Raw genomic sequence first — 24563 nt, forward strand, 5'->3', positions numbered from 1 at the left:
CTCCTGGGTGAAACTTAACAAAGCCAACAGGATTTCGTTTGTTTTATAAAATCTATAACTGGAAGTCTTCAAGAGAAATACAGGGCAAAGGTATACATGGTGAGGTGAGTGGTGGAGTAAAGGTTTCCATTAGACACCCTCTGAAGAATGTGTACCTTAACCCCTGCTCTGTACAAGGGGGAAAAAAGTTGTGTTTTTTTTTTGTTTTTTTTTTTTTTTAACTTTTGGAGTTGCTTAAATAATAACAAAACCTGCTTTGTGATTGTAGAATGACGTGTTGTTGGGGTGTACCTTAATTAACTACCACAGGATTATGAGGCAGGGCCTTCACCCAGCCAACAATGCTGTAAGCAGTCTCTTCCCAGGACGTACTGTGAGTGAGCATTCCCCAGCTTCCTTGAATGTAAAACTCAGAGCTTCCAGATAGACATAGAAGCACAAGAGAGTGATTGTGTCTCTTTTCTAGACCTTTGCCTTCCTTCTCTTTCTCACAGAAAGATCAGTAGAAAGCCACGGATCTCTTTAAAAAATTTCTTTTAGTTGTAGATGGACATTATACCTTTATTTTATTTATTCATTTTTATGTTGTGCTGAGGGTCGAACCCAGTGCCTCATGCATGCCAGGCAAGTGCTCTACCACTGAGCCACAACCCCAGCCCAAGTCATGGATCTTTTAACTTGGTGTGCCACACACCAGATATTGCTTTCCTTACCTGTTTACTGACTTTCCTCAGTCATTCAACACACGTTCCCCTGGCATTATCTGTGTGCCCTGCTCTGAGTTAGCACCACTGACAGTTAGCATTTAGGGTGTTTCTTTGGGGAGTCTGGAGAATCAGGGAGGCTCCCTTTCCAGTTGGTAAAGTCCTATCTGATAGAATTCAATTCAGTTTCTGTGCACACTGGACCACGTGTGCTTCTCCAGCATTTTTCTGTGTTGCACATGCCTGGAAAGTACTTTCTTCATTCTCTTTGCAGACTATGGCTTCATCCTCACCTGGGAGTGCTCCTCCCTAGCACCCAGGACTAGGACCTGGCACCATTCCTTTAGAGAACCCTTATTCCAAGCCAAGTCCTGTGCCTTCTCTGGGGGAACTCCCAGCTGAATCAGACATAGTTCCTGTCCTCAATGAGCTTTCAGTCACAGGAACAATAAAACATGGCAGCGGGGATAGGAGGGTGCCAGGTTCACAGTTCCAGTAGATGCCGGTTATTCGTCCCGGGAATTGGTGAAGAGCCTTCCTCCATGAAGTCAAACTTCAGGTGAGTCTTGACAGATTAAAGGCAGAGTGTCTGCCAGGTGGACAAGAGGGGACAGGAAGGGCTCTCTTGCCAGAGGGAACAGCTTGAGCTCAGGAGCCGAGTCAGTGGGTGCTGAGAGGAGAGGCGTTCTGCTCTTGTTGAATGAAATAAAAAGCCCAAAGCTCACAGAAGCTGAGGATGTGTAGGTCAACCTAAGGAGAAAAGCCTAAGACGGCTCTGACATGTAAAAAAGGCAGAAAACAAACCAGGCCTATTTTTTTGGTGTTACAAAATACTGAGGAAAATCAGGATGAATTTTGCGTGGATTTTTATGGTCTTCTTTATATTTTCCTGTATTTTTTAAAAATTAAAAATAATTGTCAGTAGTACCTGCTGCCCACGCACTCCTCCGTCTGCAGGGGGCGCACCGGCGGACACCTCGCCACCTCCTCCAGGGTGAGGGGCGGGGTCCCCCTGGCCGATATGCACTGACGAATGGCTGGTTGGGCTGTCTGTCACGACGTCCCGCCTCCGCGCTACGTCACATGACGCAGCCCATCATGGCGGCAGGAGCGCGGCTGCCCGGGCCCGCGGCTCCGCAGGGTTGCTGCCGTTGCTGCTGTTGAGACGCGGCGGCGGCGGCGGCGCAGGCAGCGCAGGCTGGCGGGAAGGATGGTGTTTCTGCGGCCGGAGCGGCGGGTGCGGACTAGGAGCCGGGCTGAGGTTTGGCCGAAACAACGTGTGCCCAGGAGCAGCCGGCGCGGGTGTCTCTGAGGCAGCGGAGGGAGGCAGGACCGACTGACTGGCGGGCGGACCGACCCACGGAAGGCGACCCGAGAGCCAGCCCCGGGGGGCTGCGCCGTGGGCGAGATGCCGGGACCGCCGGCGTTACTGCTGCTCCTGCTGCTCCTGGCCGCCGGTAGTGCCGGGGCCGCGCCACTTCCGCAAACAGGTGCAGGTGAGCGGGCCGCGGCGGGCGCGGGGCTGCGGGGCCGCTGCGGCGAGGCGGGGTCCGCGGGCTGGCGGGGTCTTGTGTCGGCGCGGAGGTATCAGAGGGCCTGCGGAGGGCAGGAGGCCCGGGGACGCGAGTAATGAGGGAGATTTCTGCCGCAGGGGCGTGGGATGGGGGCGGGGGCGAGGCGGTGCCGTGGGGGCTGGGGAGGGCGGCGGACGAGGTGGCAGTCACCGACCCCTCTTTGGTAGGCTGCGGTAGCGGCTTCGGACCTGTTGCCCAAAGGTCCTCAGCTTATTCCCTTCATGGCAGTTCTGTTCCCTTTCCAGATGTCACCTGCCTCTTGTGCATTTCTCACATCTTATGAGAACCGTTTCTTAGCTATCATCATATAAATGGAAATGACTTGTCGAGCCGTGCAGTTTCCTTCCCTCCCTGCAACTTGTTCTGAAGTTGTAAATTGATTTTAGACACTGTGCTTTTTATTTGGAATGAATCTCAGGGGATGAGAAGGAAACGATAAATATTTCTATTTTAGGAAGCCAGTGATTAGAGTAGCAGCTTTTGAATAACTATTGACAAACTGGCCTAAGGGTAATTGAGGTTTCTATTTTAGCGTTAACAGTGTGATTTTCTTTTTTCTCTTTTTATTCCCCATTCCACATTTTCTCCATGTTGTTTTCATTTTGGAGATTTATTATCCTAAATAAAGCTTCAACCCAAGAAAGCATCTCAAGTTGGGCAACCCCCCCCCCTTTTTTTTTAAGAAGGAAAAATATCTAGACAAACTTGCCATTATCGTGTACTGATTATTTTTGCAGTGGGGAGCCATTGAAATTTGATAAGGTAAAAAAATAGGGTTGGAAGAAACCTTAAATAAAATTTAGTCCGGTTTCTTCATCTTATAGGTGAAGAATGGTGGTCAAATGACCTGGTGGTCAAATGACCTACCCAAGGTGACACAGCTAAATTGTAGTTGGAGCTACAAACCCAGGTCTTAGATTTCTCCCCTTGTGTGTTTTTTCCAGTTTACCTCAAGTCTTATAATGATTAATGGAATACTACTCCTGACTCGAGTTATTTTAGAATATTGTTATTTGGGTGCTAAGTGTGGAAGTTCTGCCTCCAGTAAAGACACATTTCTCAGCTAAATCTCAGTGAAAACTATATGCAATTGCTTCCAGAGCTACACTACATACAGGATATGCCATTGAGTGCTCTTTGAGTGTTAGAGTATCATTGTACTGTATAAGGTAGCACCACATTTTTGCCATTACCTTAGAGCAAATCTTTGTAAGGTGAATTCTTTGTTCTGATACATAAAAATATTGTCCAAAGTGTATAGGCAGCCCAGGTACAAGTCTCAAACTACCTGGGAAGTTATGAAAGATTGTATGGAAAGATAGTGATGTTGATAATTAAGGATGTTGATATTGAACTTCACAGAACTGAAGTAGTATGGTGAATACAAAGTATTTTTATGTCAAGGGAATTCAAGAAGCTTCCAGAAGACTTTGCACTTAATTGAATATTTGTATATTTTGACATATTCTTTATAGGAACCTATGAAATTATGTCTGACTGTACACCTCTTCCCATGTCTTTTATTCCATTCTTTTACCATTTTATACAGGCATCGGTTACAAAAACTGAGTTTTGTTAGGTTACTGTAGAATAAAGTAATCAGAAAAAATGAATCCCTAAATAGAAATATCAGATCTTGACATAAATAAAGCACAGGGAAGTATTTGGTGATTTATAGCAACTTTTGAGATTGTTCTTTCTGGTCCTTGGAGTAAAGGTGTGTGGTTAGGTGTATGGTACATGAATAACAGGTACCTAGAGTTAAATTCTGCAGAAAAGATGTACAAACATAGATATGGGGGTTTGCCTTTCCATCCAGAAGAAGTTATTAATCCTGTAACTGGTATAGATTCTTGATTGAGAATCTATTAGACCAAGAAGAATAAAGAAACCTTTGAGCTAATCCCAATTAGTAAGCTCTGGCTAAGAAAAGAAGAACCTCTCTAGAACATTTATGGAAGGTAAAAGAGCACTGAGATATGAAAACCTAACTCTCAAGGTTCTGATGATCTCGGGGACTGTTCTCCAAACCAAGAAAGGGCTAACCTTCTCAAGTAAGGATAGATCCTTTGCATAGGGCCTTTTGCTTCCTTGGTCATGTTCTTTCTAAAGTTCAGACTTTAATGGCACAGTGGCAAAAGTGTGCTTATCACAAATAGGTTGAAAAAAACACTCGAGTTTTATTCTTTGTTAACCTATTTGTGTACGAAACAGGTGAGACAGTTCACTAAAATTCAGCTTTTAAATTGACGTTTATTAATCCAAAGTGCCTTCATCACCCAGAGTTATTTCTAGGTTTGAAAGTTGAAAAGGTGTTTACTCATTGAATCATAATAAAACTGTGTAAATATGTGGATTGCCCTTGACCCTCAGACCAGAAGGCATTTCTTGGTTGAACTTTGTTTTGGGCCTCTTCATGGCTGTGGAATGCCCTTATGCCCCTGTCTGGGAGCCTCTTTTTCTAAGAATCCAATATTTCTGGTGCAAGGCTCTTATTGTTATGTAGATTGAGACCTTACTGGTCCCACTAGGAAGCTTACATAAAGGGAGAAAGTCTACTGTTTTCCTCACACTGTTAAATAACCAAACTAAGATTACAGTTCAGTCTTTTCCTCCAGATCATGATTATCAAATCATTCTTCTCTTAGAAAACATGACGTGCCTTTTGTAAGATTCCCAGGATTCACATCATAAATTGGGATTCAAAATAAAGAAAGACTGTGTATATATGAAAGCATTCCTCTGAGCCTCACTTTCTTATTAATATTAGGATAATGGTTAGACAGGGAAGCCCACTTCTATTGTTCTGCAGCATATTAGGTCACAGAGTACAGAGGAAGCTTTTAGCAATTCCAGATAAAGGCCCTCACGGAAGCCTTCGAAGTTGGTGGGACTCAGCCACAAACACAGTTTGTGAAACCCGGGTTTTCATTTTAAACAGACTTGGTATCTTGAAAAAGATTTCTAAAGTAAAGGAATTACTTTCTGAAGTATGAGTTTTCGTGATTTTTAACAATTTTTGAGAAATAAAAATTTCAACAGTCTTTCCATGCAATTTTTTTCAGGATTCATGGCTGTAAGGTTTGAAATTGGATTTAGGTTGAGATTGCTATAATTGCTTTTACTTGGTGATATTTTTTGTGTTACTAAATATGCCCAACTGCACAGTAATAGGAAGTCTGTCCAGTTTCGTAGCTGATCAGCGCTGAAGTTACCAAATTCCTACTGTTTTGCTGATATCAATGTGCTGCTTGTTCATGCAATTTTCTTGAAATTCGGAGAGTCCTTGGGCCCTCTCTGTCCCCTGTGGGCTGTGTCGCTTAGATAACAACTGTACATATAATAAAAAAGACATTGTCATGTAAACAAGGGATGTCCAGGGTTCTGAAACAGTTAAACAAATGAGTCTTTAAAAAAGTCCTTGTAGCTGGATATAGAAAAAGAATATAACTTTTCAGTACAGTTGAGAGTAAATCTGTGAACCAATCCTAGGAGGAACATGATGTCCTAGAAAGAACTTAGGCTTTGGAGTTAGACCTAGGTGTAAAGTCTTCCCTTTCTACTTCACTAACTTTAAGATCTTGGGCCAGTTACCTGGGCTTTTCTGGCTCCTTAGCACTCAACTGTTAAAAACCACTGACAATAAAAGGGATGTTGAGAGGGTGGGGTAGGGTCACAGTGGTAGGCCATGTCTGTTAGTATTTTGCACTTGGTAATGTAGATTTCTTAATTGCTTCAGATTTCTTTGTGAATTTGGTGGGTTGTCATAGGATTGACTAATGGCAGGTGGTATGTCTTCAGAGATTAAGCTACTTCACAGGGAATGCCTACAATTTACTGGATTTGAAAAGTTTTTGTGGCTTAGAATAACTTGGTATATGATGAATGGAGACCCTAGAGAAATAAAAAAAATCTGGTCGATTTAAATATGATATATAAATTGGTATTTTTACTTCTTGAAATATATGATGTTGAGGAACTATGCTGTAAATTTTTAGGGTGATCTAGATCAGTTTTCCTTTTTTATAATAAACCTGTTTCTAAACCTTAAGATGACTAAAGCTCTTGCAAGTGAACAGTCTCTGGTTTTAATTTTCTTCGAAGTGCAGGAGCAATCTAAGTTTCCTTGATCCCAGACACAGTTGCATATTTGCATAAAGCATCCCCAAAGGCAGTGAGGCTGAGGAAGAACTTGCCTAGGACTGATGTTTCCCCTGGGAAAATGTCCTTTGGGAAGTTTAAGGTTTTTTCTTTCTCTTTCCTTTAAAATTGTGTACTTTTGCAGTCTACTGACTGTGCTTTACTCTTTGTAATTTTTGTGCCACTCAGCTGAGAGGTAAGGAATATTGTAGAGAGAAGCTGAACAAACATCTCTGGTCTGGAACAGACGGCCACATTTAGGCTTGTTGCGATTCCACTCAAGTTTTCTTTGAGTCCTCATATGAAATACCATTTTAAGAGAAAGCTGGGGAAATACAGTTAAATCAGCATGTCTGTGGAGCAAAAATATTGAAGCAAGGTATTTTAAAATTGTGGCAAGTGACTAACTTGGAACCATGCCCTGGCATTACAGTTATTTGCCACAGAAAACAGTCATATCAGAAAAATAACCTGAGTATTTTTAAAATGTTTTCTTGGCAAAGGTTAGCACAGTGCAGCGATCCCAAAGCTCATTTGATTTTATTGTGATTCAAGTGGAAAAGTGAGAACAGTTGATGCCAAATGTCTCAGGTGCCTGAAACCTGACAGAGGGGTGAGTGCCTCTTATTTTCCCTGCCCCATCTAGAAATTTTTATTTAGTATATAATATGTGTTTGTTTTCATACTTTAAAAGACTTCAATTACCATCAGGTCAAATAGATGTGTGGACAGTGTCCTGTGACCACAGTAGCCCCTGGCTCCCTATATCTAACCCCACTTTGGTCAGGGAAGGTCACAGCATCTACATATCAGCTTAGTGTGTCTCGTTCCTGGCTTCCATTCTCCACCTCCCATGACACTTTCTTAAGAGCTAAATTAATCTGCTTATAGTTTGCAGAATATTCTGTGCAAATTCCCATCCTCCATTTCTGCATATATTCTCCCTATTGGCAAATGCCTGTCTCTTTTCTTTCTTCTCCAGTTTCATCTTTTTTTTTTTTTTTTTTTTTTTTAAGTTCTTTATAGACTCAGCTTTCTACTGAGCTCTGTGTGGTGGCACAGCCCTTAGAGATTGCTACCCTGGTGAACTCTAGGGTCTTTCCTGGGGACAAGATATTGCATGGGTGCTGGATGAACACTTGCAATTTAGGTTTTGATTTATTTTCAGTTCATCCTTTTAAGATTTTCACTTTTAGGATTTTGACTAATGTGACTCAGGTATAGAATATATTGATACATTAACATATTTAGTGGTTTGTAGATAATTTACATGGAATGGAAATTGGGAAAATTTAATGTTGGACTGTGTGATCAAATGGGTTTGGAGTCATTGTACGAGTCTACCACTTGAATTTTTTTTTTTTTTTTTTGGGGGGGGGTGCTGGGGATCGAACCCAGGGCCTTGTGCTTATAGGGCAAGCACTCTACCGACTAAGCTATCTCCCCAGCCCCCCACTTATACTTAATAAAACACTACTTCTTATCATTGTTTCTTTTTTTCAGTACTGGGGATTAAACCCATGAGTTCTTTACCACTGAGCTACACTTCCCAGCCCTTTTTATTTTGTAGTTTGAAATAGGGGGTCTCACTAAGTTGCCCAGGCTGGCCTAGAACTTGTGATTCTTCTGCTGCAACCTCCCATGTAACTGGGATTACAGGCATGTACCACCGCTTCCGTCTTTGTTTAAATCTCTATCTGGATTGCAAGGACGGTGTCTCGTATCACTGGCATTTCTAGTGTTTCATGGTGTGTTACTAGTGGTAGATGCCCAGTTGGAATTTATAAGTGAGGATGATGAAGATGGTACTGGAGAACTGAGTTTCCTGAAGCATCGCTGCATCTCACGTAGGTGTGTTAGAAGGGGTTGGTGGAAATTAGCGTCTCTCATTCTCCTGCAGATTTAACTCTTCAGCTAGTCAAGTCCTTCATCTGGAATGAGGCCATTTATTGTCTTTGTTTTAATAAAGTTTGTGGTGGTCTTTAAGAAAAATAAACTTTTAGATCACCTTTAGATATACAGAAAAGTTGCAGAGCTAGTACAGAGTCCCTGTATTTCTCTCACCCAGTTTCCCCTATTGTTAACATCTTATATTGATGCAGTACATTAGTCACACCGTATTAATATGTTATTATAAACTTAAGTTCTCACTTTAGTGTTTTTCTCATGTCCTTTTTCTTCTCCAGGATACCTCATTATGTTTAGTTGTCATGTCTCCTTGGGCTTCTCCAGTTTGTTCCTTGCTTTTGGTGACCTTGACAGTTTTGAGGTGTATTCATCAGGTGTTTTGTAGTGTCCCACCACTGAGGTTTCTTTGATGTTTTCTCATGATTAGACGGGGATTATGGGTTTTGAAAGGAAGATCACAAAGATAAAATACCTTTCTCATCACATTATGTCAAGGTTGCTAAATGCTTTCAGCATGACCTGACACTGGTCACCTGGCTGAAGGGGGAGTTTGTCAGCTTTCCTTACTGTAAAGTTACTTTCTACTCCCTCTCCAAACTGTCATCTGCATACTGCACATGCGGGTTACATTCCACCCTGAGGGGGAAGTAGCTACAGATAAGGATTTGGAATTCTTCTGTATGGGAGATTTGACTATCCTCCCCCATTTATTTCTTTATGCAAACATCTATTTATATCAATATGGACACATGGATGTTTATTGACTTGTAATCCAATACTGTGTTATTTATTTTATTGCTCAAATTGTACTAGCCTTGGCCCTTGGGAGCTCTTTCAGTTAGCTTCTGTTTTCTTTTTTTTCAATACACTTCCTTACTTTCTGGCATTACAAGGAGTGACAGGCTCATCTTGTATATTCCCTGCCTCAGCCCTAGAATCAGTCATTTCTCCAGGGACCCCTGGTTCATTTGATTGGAGAAGGATATTATAAACCAAGATCTGGGTGCTGGGTTCGCTTGTTGCTCCTGAGACACTTACAATAATATGAGTTTTAATCTTCCACTTCCCTTGTCTACTCTTTAATGTTGGGAGAAAAGCAGTTTTGGAGGGACAAAGGACCACTTAGAGACTTAGAGACAGACAAGTTGCAAGGACTCTGCCCATGTTCTCTTCCTGGCAAACTTTTAAATACCATCATAAATATTCTAAATGCCACATTTGTGGTATTAACTGCATTATAATGATATTTATAGGACCTTATTTTTCTTTTTACAGCAGTAGATGTGTAAAAGTAGATTTGATTTACCCTCTCCCAATAACAGCCTAATTTTTAAGAATGTAAGGGGAACTTCTTTGGCCAGGCCTTTAGCAAGAGAGGATTATTGTAAGAGGTCTTTCAACACTGGAATCCTTTAAAGGGATTGCAGGCAACTCCTTTAATTGGTTCCAAGTTCAGATAAAATGTCCAAAGGCAAGACTCTGGAAGGACCCAGGGGTCTATGGACTTGCTTCCATCTGTTTCTAGAGCTTATCGTTTCATTTTTATTATGAAAAATGTCAAACATATATTAATAAAGTAAATAGTGAATCTTCATGTCCCCTTTGTCCAGCATCAGCAGTTTTAAATTTATGGTCAGTCTGGTTTCACCTATACCCTTACCACTGCCAGAAAGGACCCTTTTGTTTTGATGTAAATCCCCTGTGCATGTCTCCCCCCGACCCCCATCAGTTCAGTTGTAACTGTTTCAGGAAGAAGGTTGTTTTTATAAAACAGGATTGCTTGCATCAGGATCAGGATTTCCTAGGTATTTGTAGAAGTATAGACAAGGGGACTCAGACTAACCACCTCAGTCAGAGTTTTCTTCTGTTATTTCTGCTCCCACCCCTCTGCAACACAAATGCTTTATTTTCTAGATACAAAATCATGTTTATTTAATAGAAATCTGCTGACTGGTGTAACTAAGGAGATTCAAGGGAGGAGAAAAAATTAAATTTTAAAGTTCTGAAGAGATCCAATCTCCCGTGCTGGTCACCATATCTAGACATTGTTCTGAAGAGTCTTCCCTGAAAAGCAGGGGTGCTATAACCACCTAAGTAACTTCTTTTTTTAACTCAGCTTGATCTCCGGAAGTTGATATTGATAACAGCCTCTGTACATTTTATAACTATCCTGTATAAGTAGTAAAAACTGGAAGCTCAGAGCTTAACAGTCAGATCATGGCACTGTGGACTGGGGACCTCCTGGCATAGACCTGCCAGGCATCAGTCCTCTGCAGCTTGAGTCAGGGTGGCCTTGCACTTTTCAGGAAGTCAAGTTAGAGCAGGTGTAACATAGCAACATCTTTAACTATCCCCGGACTCTTCATCTATGCAGTAACTGACAGGGTCCCCCAACCCCCAGGATATGTTGTTAACATTTTGCTTTAAAATGTTTTTCTCAGCTAATTTATTTTGATATAGCCTAGAATTTGTGGCCTGTTTTTCAATAGGGATGTTTTGATGTGTGAAATATTCTGATGATGAGCTAAGTGAACCATTTATCTCTGAAACTACTGCTACATTGTAATGATCGTGTAATCAGTTGAGTTTCAGAACATCATAGGCTCGTACTGTAGTACACTCTTAGCAACATGTATACCTTGAGTGGGAGAATCTAGTTATAAGCATCTATGATACTGTTTTGTGAGAGAGGTTGCTCTTATTTAAGTTAAATGACTACAGTTCAATTTTAAAGGACATATCTTTTCCCCCTTCAATTTCCTGTTCAAAGTCCATTCCCTTAATAGGGACTATTTTTGCTATGTGGATGAGGAGACTTGAGTTTGACACACTGTAATTGTAACTTTTTTGTTGTTGTTTTCAGTAGTAGGGGTTGAACCCAGGGACACTGTACCACTGAACTATATCCCCAGTCCTTTTTATTTTTTATTTTGAGATAGGGTCTTGCTAAGTTGCTGAGGCTGGCCTTGAACTTGCAATCCTTCTGCCTCAGCCTCCTGAGTTGCTGGGATTACAGGCATGCACCATCACTCCTGGCTACAATCTTTAATTATGTGAAGTACATCTCTAAGGCATCTTGGACTTAGAAAAGAAAGGAGGATGAGTTTGCAGTCATTTTGCACATTTAAATTATGTGTTTTAACCAACTAGTAATTGTAAAATTTTGTAGTTTTAGCTTTTTATTGCAAAACTTAAGTATTGTGATCTCTTGGGCATCTTCCAAATTAGCTGCTAAAATTGGGTGCAGTCATGAGTGCCTGTGGTCCCAGGTCCTTGGGAGGCGGAGGTAGGAGAATTGTTTGAGCCCAGGAGTTTGAGACCAACTTGGGCAACATTGTCAAGACCCCATCTTAAAAAGAGAAGAAAAAAAAATAGCTGCTAAATTTGTTTCAAGTCTTACACACATTGTAGATTCTTCCTTAGAACCTCAATAAATCATACTTGTGCTTCTTTGAAAAGAAGATTCCTCTTCCTACCTGCCTGGCAGTTGGTCTTTGTAGGCAGCAGCTGTTCTCTCCCAAGGTTATAGCCTGTCAGTTACTGAGCAGAGCCTCACTTGACTTTTACTTCAGACTGTTATTAAAATGCAACACCCATACCCTGATTGCTAGTAAGACACTGAAAAATAACAAACTTACCAAAATAGTCCTGGGAACTCTACCAGAGAACTGCTGTAGCAGTACAATTCAGAAATCTGTCATTTAACTTAGTTTTCTTTAAGGAAAATAAAATTAACTTTGATAAAAGATCTGATCACCAGTGTTAGCCACATAGGCACTTGGTAGGCTTAGAAATTTTGGGATTGTAAATCCTTGTCCATAGAAGCTCAGAGCTGAAATACCAATTTACAGATGGAGGAATGGAGACTCAGAGAAGTTAAGTCACAGTGCCATCCCATATGACAGGTAGGGTCAGATGTAATTCTGGCATGAGGAATCCTAGCATATAGTCACAGGGGAACTACCTCATACTTTGAAGACACTCTTGTTTGTGTGATATATGCAGCCTAACTCCAGTCAGTCTCCTCTAGATATGTATTTCTAGTCACTATCTGAAAATATAGAGGTGAAATATTAAGCTTTCATAAATTGATTCTTGAAGAATTAAAAGAAGAGTACAATTTGAAAATTAGAAACTAAAATGCTAACTTCCATAATTAGGTTAAAAAACACTTTCATATATTTATTATACATTTATAATAAATATTGTATAGTATATTTTGTTTATTTTATTTTTTGGTACTGGGAATTTAACCCAGGGGTACTTAACTATTGAGCTATACCCCCAGTGACGGGGTCTTGCTAAGTTGATTAGGGCCTTGCTAATTTGCTAAGGCTTCTGGAACTTGTGATCCTCCTGCCCCACCCTCCCGAGTCACTGAGATTACAGGTGTGTGCTACCATGCCTGGCTCTTATATATGTATATTTTAATTTGCAAGAGCAACTCTTTAGTTTCCACCAATGAAATGAAGTTACACCATTTAATTAAAAGTGGCAAGAATATTTTTCTGATTTTTAAGAAATATAGTCATAAACACATAAACATTCATTTGTAAACATGGAAAATCTTTCAGACACTATCAGTGTTTATGTTTTTTGGAGTGGGAGATGGGGCAGCTACACCCTTTTAAGATTCTGCTGACTGCCGTGATCCCCAAGAATGGTGCTCCTCTGCGGGTATTTTGTGTATTCTTTCTGGATACACAGTCAGGTAGGAATTAAGTGTGTGCAGTAAGAGGCATATGCCATTTTTCTTTTCTTTCTCAGCTCCTTAACATCAGCTTCTTGATCTGAGGGCTTCATCCCCTCCTTTCTAAGCTCCAGCAACATTCTGGAGCTTGGTCAGCAGCGGCTGCCCTGGCTCTCATCTCTTCCCCTTGCATGTGTAATAGATTACAGTTCAATGAATTGTTTTCCTCATGACCTTATCCTGTTTTGAATGACTTTCTTAGTTTAGGTTATCAGGGATAATCTTTTTAAATTGATTAATTTTATGGTTCTTTTACTACTGATCACCATATTTCTTTCCATGACCCTTTTTAAAAGACCACCCTGTCACAAGTTCAAAACCAGCCTTGGCAATGTAGCAAGGCTCTAAGCAACTTAGAAAGACCCTGTCTCAAAATTTAAAAACAAATAAATAAGTGAAGTGGTCTGGGGATGTGGCTTAGTGGTTAAGTGCACGTGGGTTCAATTCTGATACAAAAAAAAAAATCTGTCCTTCTCTGTCTTCCAGGGCAGTGCATTCCTGTTGCCTGTGCAGAATCCTCCATCCTCTTTCTTGTTTAGCTGTTTCTTTGTCCTGTTCCTTATATAGTTTCTGTCTCCTTGGTGTTCTTTTCTTTTCCCTCCCCCCATCCCTTTATCTCTTTTGTAAATTATAATATTTGTCAAATAATGCATGTAAATGGTTTAAACAGTGAAATGTTTTTCCAGGGCTTATAATGGAAACAGAGAACCCCTTTCCCATCCTGTCCTTACTGCCTGATCCCCAGCCACAATGTCCTGCAGCTATCTTAGCCATATTGCCAAATTACATGCTCGTCCCACTGTTTGTTGATTTAATTAGATACTAAATTTCTACTGGGGAAGATAATTTATATATTCACACACATGGATACATACTTCCCCTTCTCTGTTGAGGTTTTGTGGGGGATTGAAAGCTCTACCACTGAGTTACATCCCAGCTCCTTTTTAAAAATTTTGAGACAGGGTCTCACCAGGTTGCCAAGACAGGCCTCAACCTTGCAGTCCTCTCACTAAGCCTTCTGAGTTGCTAGTAGTATCGGCATGTACCACTGAGCTGGGCTCAGTAGTTATTCAGAGTTTTTGATGAACTCTCTACTCATTATTTATTTTTGTGACTACAGATATTCCCAGTTGACCTGTGGTGTTTCTGATGAGTAAGTGTCTTTGACATCTTTTGTTTTCCCTGGATTTGCCCCTTGTGACCATTTTTCAGTTTTTGTGTACACATCATTAATGCATCCCCACGGTGCTGGGCAGGGCTTTAAATCCCAGTGTGTTTGATTGATCTGTCCTGGAACGTCTGGATACTGTTCGGGGCATGGAGTAGTGGTGCTCTGACTGCCCCTTGTGTTCTTTGGGAGGTAAGAGGACGTTTGACCTATTCCTTTCCTTTGTCATCTTCTTTCCCCTCTCCTTGGGAGCTTTTAGACTTTTCTCTAGATTCTGAAAAGTTGTGAATCTGTGTCTTGGTAGGTGTCTCTTCCCATTTATCACATTCAGTAACATAGACAGCCAGCAAGCCCTTTGCATCTTGAGAACCCTGTGCTTTGGTTCTGGAAAATTCTCATTTATGTTTACACACATACACACATACGCATGCATACACACACCTTAACGGAGAGTTGCCTCCTCTTCCTTTTCTTCATTCTTTCCTTTTTAGAATGAGACTCTTGTTGCTCTTTTTGTCTCTGTTCTACTGTGTGTATTTTTCTGTTATATTTAATTGCCAGGAGCTTCCTCCATTCATTTATTCATTCATTTAGAGATGGAGTTGCAATGTTTTCCCAGGCTGGACTCACTCCTGGGCTCAGGTGATCCTCCACCCCAGCCTCCCAAGTGCGTGCCACTGTACCCAGCTCCCCTACTTTTTAAATTCTACCTTTCTGTCATGCATGTAGTATCTCCTCTTAATTCCGAGAATATTGTAGTTGTTTTTAGTTTTTTTCCTATCCTTGCCCCTACATTGTCTGTTTATGTTGGTTTCTATCCTTGACCTAAGAGGTTTTTTCAAATGTCAGCTGATTTTTTTTTTTGAAAGTACTCTTGTTTAAGAGCACAGGATTAAGGAGCCGATTGGAGGTCTCCTCCTTGGCCCTTTTCCCTCATTCTCCACCTCCCATCTGCTGTCAAGTCCTGGCACTGCCAGCTCCCTCCTCTTGCCCTCTGCCCTTCATGGAGGATGCAAGAGGATGCCCTCTGATCATTCGCATGTAATGCTGTGACCTTGTATAGGTACTTGACCTTTCCATTGTCCAGTTTCTTCAGTTTAAGATGGGTACCTACTTCAAAGGTTGTTGTGGAATTGCGTGAGTTTAGAATAGTGCCTGGCGCATGATAATTACCATTTAAGTATTAGTATTTCATAACTTCCTGGGACCAAATCACCATCGTTGCTTGTATGTGAATTATTATAATATCAAATGTGTTTCCTGATCATTCCCTGTAAAATAATAATCTCTGCTTTTCCTCATTTTCCCATAGTACTTCTTGCCATCTGACATACTATATATTTATTTATGTATTAATATGTTTGCCCGTTATCTGTCTCCTGCATGAGATGTAACCTGAATGCAGGGACTTTGTTTTCTCACTTCTGTATTTCCAGAACATATAGCAGTGCCTGCCCTAAAAGATGCTTAGTAAAGGTTTGTTGAATGAATGAATGAATGAACTGGGTGGGGCTTGTTGACTGATGATTTCATAGTAGGCAGACTGAGAAGCCATTGCAATAGGAGGCACCCTCTCCCGTCACCCTCCTCATGATCTAGAGGTCTTTTATCATTGTTGGTCCTGAGTATCTAGAAAGAGTTAAATTTGTTTACATTGTCTTTGGGCTTATCTTTTTCTATGATATAAAGACAGAACAGTAGGAGCATTATCACTCAGGAAGCCCTGGGTGATCTTTCCTTTATGTGCTATGGAACCACATCAAGATCAGTGTCATAGGCAGTATTAGTTATGAAAATAATACTTAAAAAGTAAAACTGTTATGGAGACTTGAACATATACAAGTAGACAGATGAGTATAATGAATTCTCCACCCATCCTTCTCCCAGTCCCATCATCCCCGATGGCTACACCACCTTCTGCTGCATCAGCATCACAACTACTTCCTCACTAAAGACAGTCCTTCTAAGGACACATTGCTGCGGATTGTGTTTCAATCGTATTAGCCGGAATTGATGTTAGATTTTAGGAAGCTGGAAGGGGTCTGAGGACACTGGCCTTGTGAAGGTGTTATAGGAAATTTACTGAGAAAGGCAAACATGTTTTCTTGGGATACTTGGGGCTGCTTCCTTGCCTGGAAGCCAGACACACACACACACACACCTTCTCCTCTCTGCCCTGCTCTTGGCTGTACTCTGTGGACAAGTGTGGAGGATCCAGTGCTGCCATCGAGTCACCCACACGTTTCTCCAGATTGCAGTGGGCAGTTGTGTGGAAGAGAACATCCTTCCCCCAGACATTAGGGGCTCCAGGTGGCCAGTTGCTGGGGAAGAAGTCCTGGGAAGGTTGCTCTGAGTTTCTGTCTCTGGGACTAGATGCTTCCTGTTCCCAGCTGGCTTCAGGGAAAGATCCTGATTGGAGACTGTTACAGACTTAAGTGCGGCAGGTCACTGTACCTCAGCTGTGCCATCAGCTGAATTAAGATTCTAGGTCACAGACTCCATCCCATCCCTTCTTTGGGGTATGGGGCACACTGGCCTGACAGAAGTCATCTGGGCCTGATGTTCTGTTGGCCAAATTGTGCTATCTTAGGTCTTCTGCAGTAGTTCCCATCCCAGTTAGTGTTCTTAAAGTGCAAGGGAACTGACCCTTTGATAACAGATTTTAATGGACTAGGCCAAGAGAAACCAGTTTCATATAAAATGATCTCATTCTCAGGTACTCAGCACTTGAATTATATAACCTTTCTGTGAGTATGAGAGAACAGTTGGGCTGGCTGACCTTGAAAATCACTTCTGAAGTAGAGGAATGCTCTGCCCTTGTGACTCGTGCATGGCACATTTTGTTCTCCTAGGCCGCGGGTCTTCTGCTGAGGGTCTTTGTGGAGCCTCTGATTCATCGACCAGATCATCAGTGTGCTGCTTGCCGTTGTGCATGCTTGAGTATATTTAGCTCTGTGTTCATTTCCCCTTCCCTTTCTAATATTAGGATACATTAGGGAGCTTATAGATTATTTGATCTTGTCACAAAGAGATATATTGTAACCTTAAGAGCAAGGAAAACATTCAGTGACTTAAGAGTCAATGTACAGGATACCTTTATGATAGATGGGTTTGTAATTTTGAGGTGTTAAATAAAAATGTGTGCTCTGTGATAATCGTCCACGTTTTTTTCCCCAAGTGATATACTAAGTTTCTGGGATGCAAAGCTACTTGTTCAGCATTGGCAAGGAGGGAAGCCTCAGGAGAAATCAAGTTGACTGGCACCTTGAACCTGGACTCCAAGCCTCCAAAACTATGGGACAGTTCCTTACTGTTAAAGGCCCTAGTCTGTGTATTTTATTTCAGCAGCACTAGCAAACACACACATAATGTTCAAACAAAGTTAGAGTTACATCTTAGAAGCCTCAATTTAGGTTCCTTTTTTAAAAACAAATGTTGGAAATAACACACAGTCAGTTATTCAGTGTTTGGATTTCCACATCTCAAATGTCGTGATTTTAGTAGTTTGAATCATGATTCAGGTAACATCTGTACAGTGCACTTGTTGGTGTGTCTTAAGAAACAGTTGCTAAAAATAAATTGCAAAATGGGTAAATAATGTTGTTGGAGTTTTTGAAAACCTGGGGAATAATTGATTATGATTTCAATATAGTAGATGTTAGTGGGAGATCCTTACCAAGTAATAGCATAAAATTACTGAAGGAGTGCTACTTCTACAAGCTTACTTATTTGACACTGAAAACATGTTTATTCTGGGTTCATTATGGGTTGATCTCTGACCGTCTTGCACATCTCCCTCCCTTGGTGGTGCCCCTTGGTTGCTATCTCTCTCACTCACTCTTTTGCCCTGGCCTGGGCTCTGAGGAGTCAGTGGTGGATTACCCAGCCTGGTCCCAGACCCCAGGAGGGGAAGACACCTGGGCATGTAAGCTAGTGTGTTCAATTCTTTGATGGGGAAATGTAGTAATTGAGGGTCCAAAGACAAGAACTCTAACTATGGGACCTTAGGGATGATTTTCATGATGAACAAGGGGAAGAGGGATTAGTGGAAGTTACCTAGCGGGGAGGAGGATGTAAAGTGACAGAAGATGGGTCTGGAAAGATGAGAGAGGTCACTTGAGAGCCAGAGTTCAGGTTATAGAAGTAAAAGCCAGAGGACATAGGACCAATCGCCCTTAGAAGGAACCAGTCCTGCTAATACCTGATCCTGGACTTGTAGCCTCCAGGACTGTGAGGTCATAAATTTCATTTGTTTAAGTCACCTGATTTGTGATACTTTTGTGGCAGCCCTGGCCAGCTAAAACACTTTGTTAAGAGTAGGCAGGAATATAGATTGCAGATTATTGTATCTAATATTTTTGATTTAAACTTTATTTAATGCATGGAAAAATTGTTTACTTAATAAAAGGAAAACTTGAGACTTTACAAGACTAGACAGATACCATGATGGATTCCCACATATCTTTCACCCAGCCTGAACTTCATCCACTACCCGTGCTCCTTGTGCTATTCTGACACAAATTTCGGGCATTGTTACATAGGTCACTATCTCAAAGATGAGGATCATGTGTTAAAATGTCAGCATGTTACCATTGACATTCCTGCCTTCTACACACAGTTATTCAGTGTTTGGATTTCCACATCCCAAATGTCGTGATTTTAATAGTTTGAATCATGATTCAGGTAACATCTGTACAGTGCACTGGTTGGTGTGTCTTTAAGTCTCTTGATGTCTGACCCTCCCCTCCCTTCACAGTTCATCAGGCTTTTCTCCCCAGGGGTCTTTCATCTACTGTGTTTTGCCCATTGGATTCCAGTGGTAGTGTTTTTTTTTTTTTTTTTTTTTTTTAACTTTTTAAAAATTCTTCTTAGTTATATGTAATAGTAGAATGTATTTTTTTTAATTTTTAATTTTAATTAAAAATCATAAATTTACATAGGGCAATGTTGTTTGATTCATTTTATTTTTTCCCCTTCCCCCTCCCCTCCCACCCCTCTTTTCCCTCTATACATTCCTTTCTTCCTCATTCTTACCACCCTCCTTATCCCTAACCCTAAACCTAACCCTAACCCTAACACTAACCCCTCCTACCCCCCACCCCCGTATGTCCTCATCCGCTTATCAGCGAGATCATTCGTCCTTTAGTTTTTTGAGATTGGCTTATCTCACTTAGCATGATACCCTCCAATTTCATCCATTTGCCTGCGAATGCCATAATTTTGTCATTCCTCATGGCGGAGTAATATTCCATTGTATATATATGCCACAGTTTCTTTATCCATTCATCAACTGAAGGGCATCTGGGTTGGTTCCACAATCTGGCTATAGTGAATTGAGCAGCTATGAACATTGATGTGGCTGTATCTCTGTAGTATGCTGATTTTAAGTCCTTTGGGTATAGGCCAAGGAGTGGGATAGCTGGGTCAAATGGTGGGTCCATTCCAAGCTTTCTGAGGAATCTCCATACTGCTTTCCAGAGTGGCTGCACTAGTTTGCAACCCCACCAGCAATGTATGAGTGTACCTTTTTCCCCACATCCTCGCCAACACCTATTGTTGCTTATGTTCTTGATAATCGCCATTCTAATTGGGGTGAGATGAAATCTTAGGGTAGTTTTGATTTGCATTTCTCTTATTACTAGAGATGTTGAACATTTTTTCATATATCTGTTGATTGCTTGTACATCTTCTTCTGTGAAGTGTCTGTTCATTTCCTTAGCCCATTTGTTGATTGGATTATTTGTATTCTTGGTGTAGAGTTTTTTGAGTTCTTTATAGATTCGGGATATTAGCGCTCTATCTGAAGTATGATTGGCAAAGATAGTCTCCCACTCTGTAGGCTCTCTCTTCACATTACTGATTGTTTCCTTTGCTGAGAGAAAGCTTTTTAGTTTGAATCTATCCCAGTTGTTGATTCTTGCTTTTATTTCTTGGGCTATGGGAGTCCTGTTAAGGAAGTCTGCTCCTAAGCCAACAAGTTGAAGGTTTGGGCCTACTTTTTCTTCTATAAGATGCAGGGTCTCTGGTCTGATTCCGAGTTCCTTGATCCATTGTGAGTTGAGTTTTGTGCAGGGTGAGAGATAAGGGTTTAATTTCATTCTGTTGCATATGGTTTTCCAGTTTTCCCAGCACCATTTGTTGAAGAGGCTATCTTTTCTCCATTGCATATTTTTGGCCCCTTTGTCTAGTATGAGAAAATTGTATTTATTTGGGTTTGTGTCTGTGTCCTCTATTCTGTACCATTGATCTACCTGTCTATTTTGGTACCAATACCATGCCGTTTTTGTTACTATTGCTTTGTAATAGAGTTGAAGATCTGGTATTGCGATACCACCTGCTTCGCTCTTTCTACTGAGGATTGCTTTAGCTATTCTGGGTTTCTTATTCTTCCAGATGAATTTCATAATTGCTTGCTCTATTTCTGTAAGGTACATCATTGGGATTTTAATTGGAATTGCATTGAATCTATATAGCACTTTTGGTAGTATGGCCATTTTGACAATATTAATTCTTCCTATCCATGAACATCTGAGATCTTTCCATCTTCTAAGGTTTTCTTTAATTTCTTTGTTTAGTGTTCTGTAGTTCTCATTGTAGAGGTCTTTCACCTCTTTTGTGAGATTGATTCCCAAGTATTTTATTTTTTTTGATGCTATTGTGAATGGGGTAGAGTAGAATGTATTTTGACATATTATACACTCATGGAGTATAACTTCCCATTCTTGTGATAGTACATGATGTGTATTCATATATGAACACAGGATAGTGATGTCTGATTCATTCTGTCTTTCCCATTCCCATCTCCCCTTCATTTCCCTTTGTCTAATCCAATGAACTTCTCTTCTTCTTCCCCACTTATTGTGTGTTAGCATCCACATACCAGAGAGAACATGTGACCCTTGGTTTTTTGGAATTGGCTTATTTCACTTAGCGTGGTAGTCTCCAATCTATCCATTTACTGGCAAAGGCCATAATTTCATTCTTCCTTATGGCTAATATTCCAATGTGTATATATACCCCATTTTCTTTATCCATTCACCTATTGAAGGGCACCTAGGTTGGTTCCATAGCTTAGCTATTGTGAATTGAGCTGCCATAGACATTGATGTGGCCGTGTCTCTATGGTATGCTGATATTAAGTCCTTTGGGTATAAACCGAAGAGTGGGATAACTGGGCCAAATGGTGGTTCCATTCCAAGTTTTCTGAGGAATCTCCATATCCATTGGTAGTTTTTAACGTGCCCTTCTATTTCTGTCCTGTACATTAGTGTTTGAATCAGTTCAGGTTTGATACTTTATTGTTGTTTGTTTGGGGTGTACTGTTTCCAAGTTGATATTGTTTTCCCATGAGGAAACAAGTAATGTCTTGTCTTTGTCTTGTCTTTGTCTTGTCTTTGTGTGCATGCAACCAGCTATTAATGAATTTCATAGGTCATGAAATATTATATTGATGCTGGATTGCAGAGTGAGTTGGTTGCTCTCTCAAGAGTGATTATAAGAGCCTGATCCCTGAATCTCTGACTTCCTATCTCACCATGTGATGCCTCTCACATGTGTTCCCATCATCATGTCATCTGACCTGAGGCCTTCACCAGAGGCCATCTGATTTTGAACTCTTGATCTCCAAAACTCAGAGCTGTAAACCCCATTTTCTCTATATATTATCCAACCTCAGATATTTTGTTATAGGAATGGAAAACAGGCTCATACATTATAAAAGAGAAACTTCTTAGACTATACTGATACCAACCTTCAGTGTTACAAAACACTGTCAAATTGTTTTCTATAGTTGTTGTGATGCTAGCAGTGAATAAGCAACTTTGTTGACCAAGGCTGGATCTTAAATAAGCAAACCACTCTCAAAGAAACCAAGGCTCCCCTGGGGAAATGATTGATAGGAAGTCCGAAGCAGAAAATACAAAAGGGGAGCTTGGAACATACCAGGAAACAATGCATCCCAAGTCTGCTGGGATCCTTGTAAAGGGCTTGGGAGCTGACCAGCTGACCGAAGGTGGACTGGCGTGAACATCAGTAAGAGCAGCAAGAGGATTGAAGCTCATCAGGTAGTTTAAATCCATCAGTTCATAATGATTTCCTGAAACAATAGCAGTAACACTCCTAACTGGTAACTTCCACAGAATGCTAGGGAACCAACTCATATTTTAAAACAATTGGTAAAGAAAAAGAAAGATTTACGTGTCTAACCTTCCTTTCTCCTTTGACTTGAACCAAACAGATATGAGGAAACTTCTGTTTATAAAAGCGTATCAGGTATAAACTGAGGAAGGAATGATGAAATGAGAATACCAGGATGGTGTAATCCCTGATGGATCTAGACATGGATCATCATTTCTTTTTTACCTGTGGACCTTTAGTGATTTTTATTCAACCCAGAAATGGACTCACTAACAAGTCTTTAGTTAATTACATGTGTGTTCAGGTTCCATTGAGGTTCTAGACATCATGAATCAGATAATCGTACTGAATTTTTGATGGTGAATTAATTGTTGGGTAGTGCTCCTGCCCTGAGTCAATGCTGAGAAACTGCCTTCCCCAAATTCCCTGTTGCGAAAGCAGATAATAGGTACCTCCCTACCTCTTGGTGTTCCTCCGGTTTTCTGCTTATGGAGTCAAGTGCTAGGTAGCTATTAGAATGCGTTGGAAACGGCAAGATGAAAACTCATGGTGTGCACCATGGAGATGCCAAGTGTCCTTAAACTTCATCTTGGGGAAGTGCACTGAGTACCCTGAGCCTCTAATTATCCCCTTTGGTGTACACTCAGGAAAGCTGTCTAAATGTGGGTGACACTCCTGTTGCTGTTGACGTTTTTCTGGAGCAGACGATTGATTTGACTTAACGCATTTTGAATGTTGTAAGCTGGCAGTGTTGGAGGAAAAGCACCTTTCCTCCTCGCTTCCTAACAGTGGCAACCAGGAACCTTTTTGGGTTAGGTTTCTGGTTTGGCCACAGGGACTTGGGGGTTTCAGTTGTGGCTGCCCATGTCTAGGATTTACTTCCTCTCTGTGGTTTGTGCAAACCCATCTCACCTTCCGGCCTGTGATTTGATTTCCTCATTTTATGGAAGTTTTTCTTCCGTTGATATATAGAGTTTATTTAAAGCACAGAGCTTTGGACTTTTCAGAGAAAAACACCAGCAAATGGATAGTTTTTTAAATTGGTAACTTAAAATGTCTGCTTGAGGCTATTGAGTAAATTTCTCAAACAGAAATCTGTAGGGTCCTTTTAAAGAGATGGTTAGGTGCTGAGGTTGCGTGTGGCGGTCACATTGAGGAAATCTGAGGAAGGGAGGGCAGTCCCTCGCTATTGGCCCAAAGGAACAGGCATGGTAGAAAGGTCTAGCAAAACCTGGCCTAGCTTGTTGTTCCTGACTGTGGGTGTGACTTCGTGCCTACCTGATGACTCACAAAGACCACTTCGTGAATCAGATAGTTGGGCTGCCTTCCTGCAGGCCTGATCCAGTTTTACAATAAATGCACAGCGTATGAGGGTTAAAAAAAAAATTCTGGGGGTGAAAAGAGAGGAAGAGGTAGCTTTGTGGAGTTTGGAGAAGGCCCCCTGGAGAATGAACTGCCATCATCGGCAGTGATAGACTTGGTTTCAGAGTACACCAGCTTGTCTTTAAGTGTTAAAAGTGAATCACGCGGAGGCAGGACTGTAATGTCCAGGAAGGGATGGGGACTTGTTCTGAACACCCGCCCATGGGGGTCTGTAGCCCCTTGTGCTTGGGGCATATCAGTTTCCTCATCTGTGACGGGGAACTAGTCAGTTACTTCAGAGGCCTTGTTAACAGTGAAATGAAATAATACTGTATTTGATCAAATCTCAGATGCAATTGATCATGTTACACCCTTTCTTTTGAACTGCTAAAAGAAGAAATGCTGCCTGTTAAACCCACTTAGTTTCAAGTGTGATGCACCGGAAATTCAGGCTTGTTAAAATGAGGTGGATGAATTATATTTTAAAAATGAATAGAATATGCCATACTGTATGTGAAAGCACTTTGCTGTATAATTCTTAGGAGTCATATTCACTCAGGAGAGGGAGCGGAGTTAGGATTAGATACCAGCGGGGAAGCTCTAGCCAAACTGGCTAAGAGGACAGCTAGCTGCAGAGGTGGAGAAAGGGCCCTCTCACTCCTCACTGGTGGACAGTTGGCTTCCAGGGCCTTAGGCTCCTTGTGTCGTTCACTGGTTGTCTGGCCGGGAGATCCTTATTCTCAGCCACAGTTGGTTTGCCTCCAGATTGGTTTGAGAGGTGCCATCACATTTCCTCCTCTGTGTGGACCTTGTTCGCTCAG

At 41.3% G+C, this 24563-nt stretch overlaps 1 protein-coding gene across 2 annotated transcripts in view; it reads left to right on the plus strand.

Annotated features, from left to right (window-relative positions):
• Positions 1 to 1817: 1817 nt before the first annotated feature.
• Positions 1818 to 24563, plus strand: part of LMTK2 (lemur tyrosine kinase 2) — a 92321-nt gene continuing 69575 nt past the window's right edge. Inside the window, exon 1 of one of the 2 annotated variants that reach the window (XM_079121211.1) lies at positions 1818 to 2194. In XM_079121211.1, the coding sequence (XP_078977337.1) occupies positions 2113 to 2194 (82 nt within the window). In that variant the 5' untranslated portion in view covers positions 1818 to 2112. Of the gene's footprint in view, positions 2201 to 24563 lie in introns of both variants that reach the window. The other variant, XM_079121210.1, reaches the window with a different exon arrangement.

The sequence above is a fragment of the Sciurus vulgaris genome, assembly GCF_902686455.1.
Source record: "Sciurus vulgaris genome assembly, chromosome: 18".
NCBI lineage: Eukaryota > Metazoa > Chordata > Mammalia > Rodentia > Sciuridae > Sciurus > Sciurus vulgaris.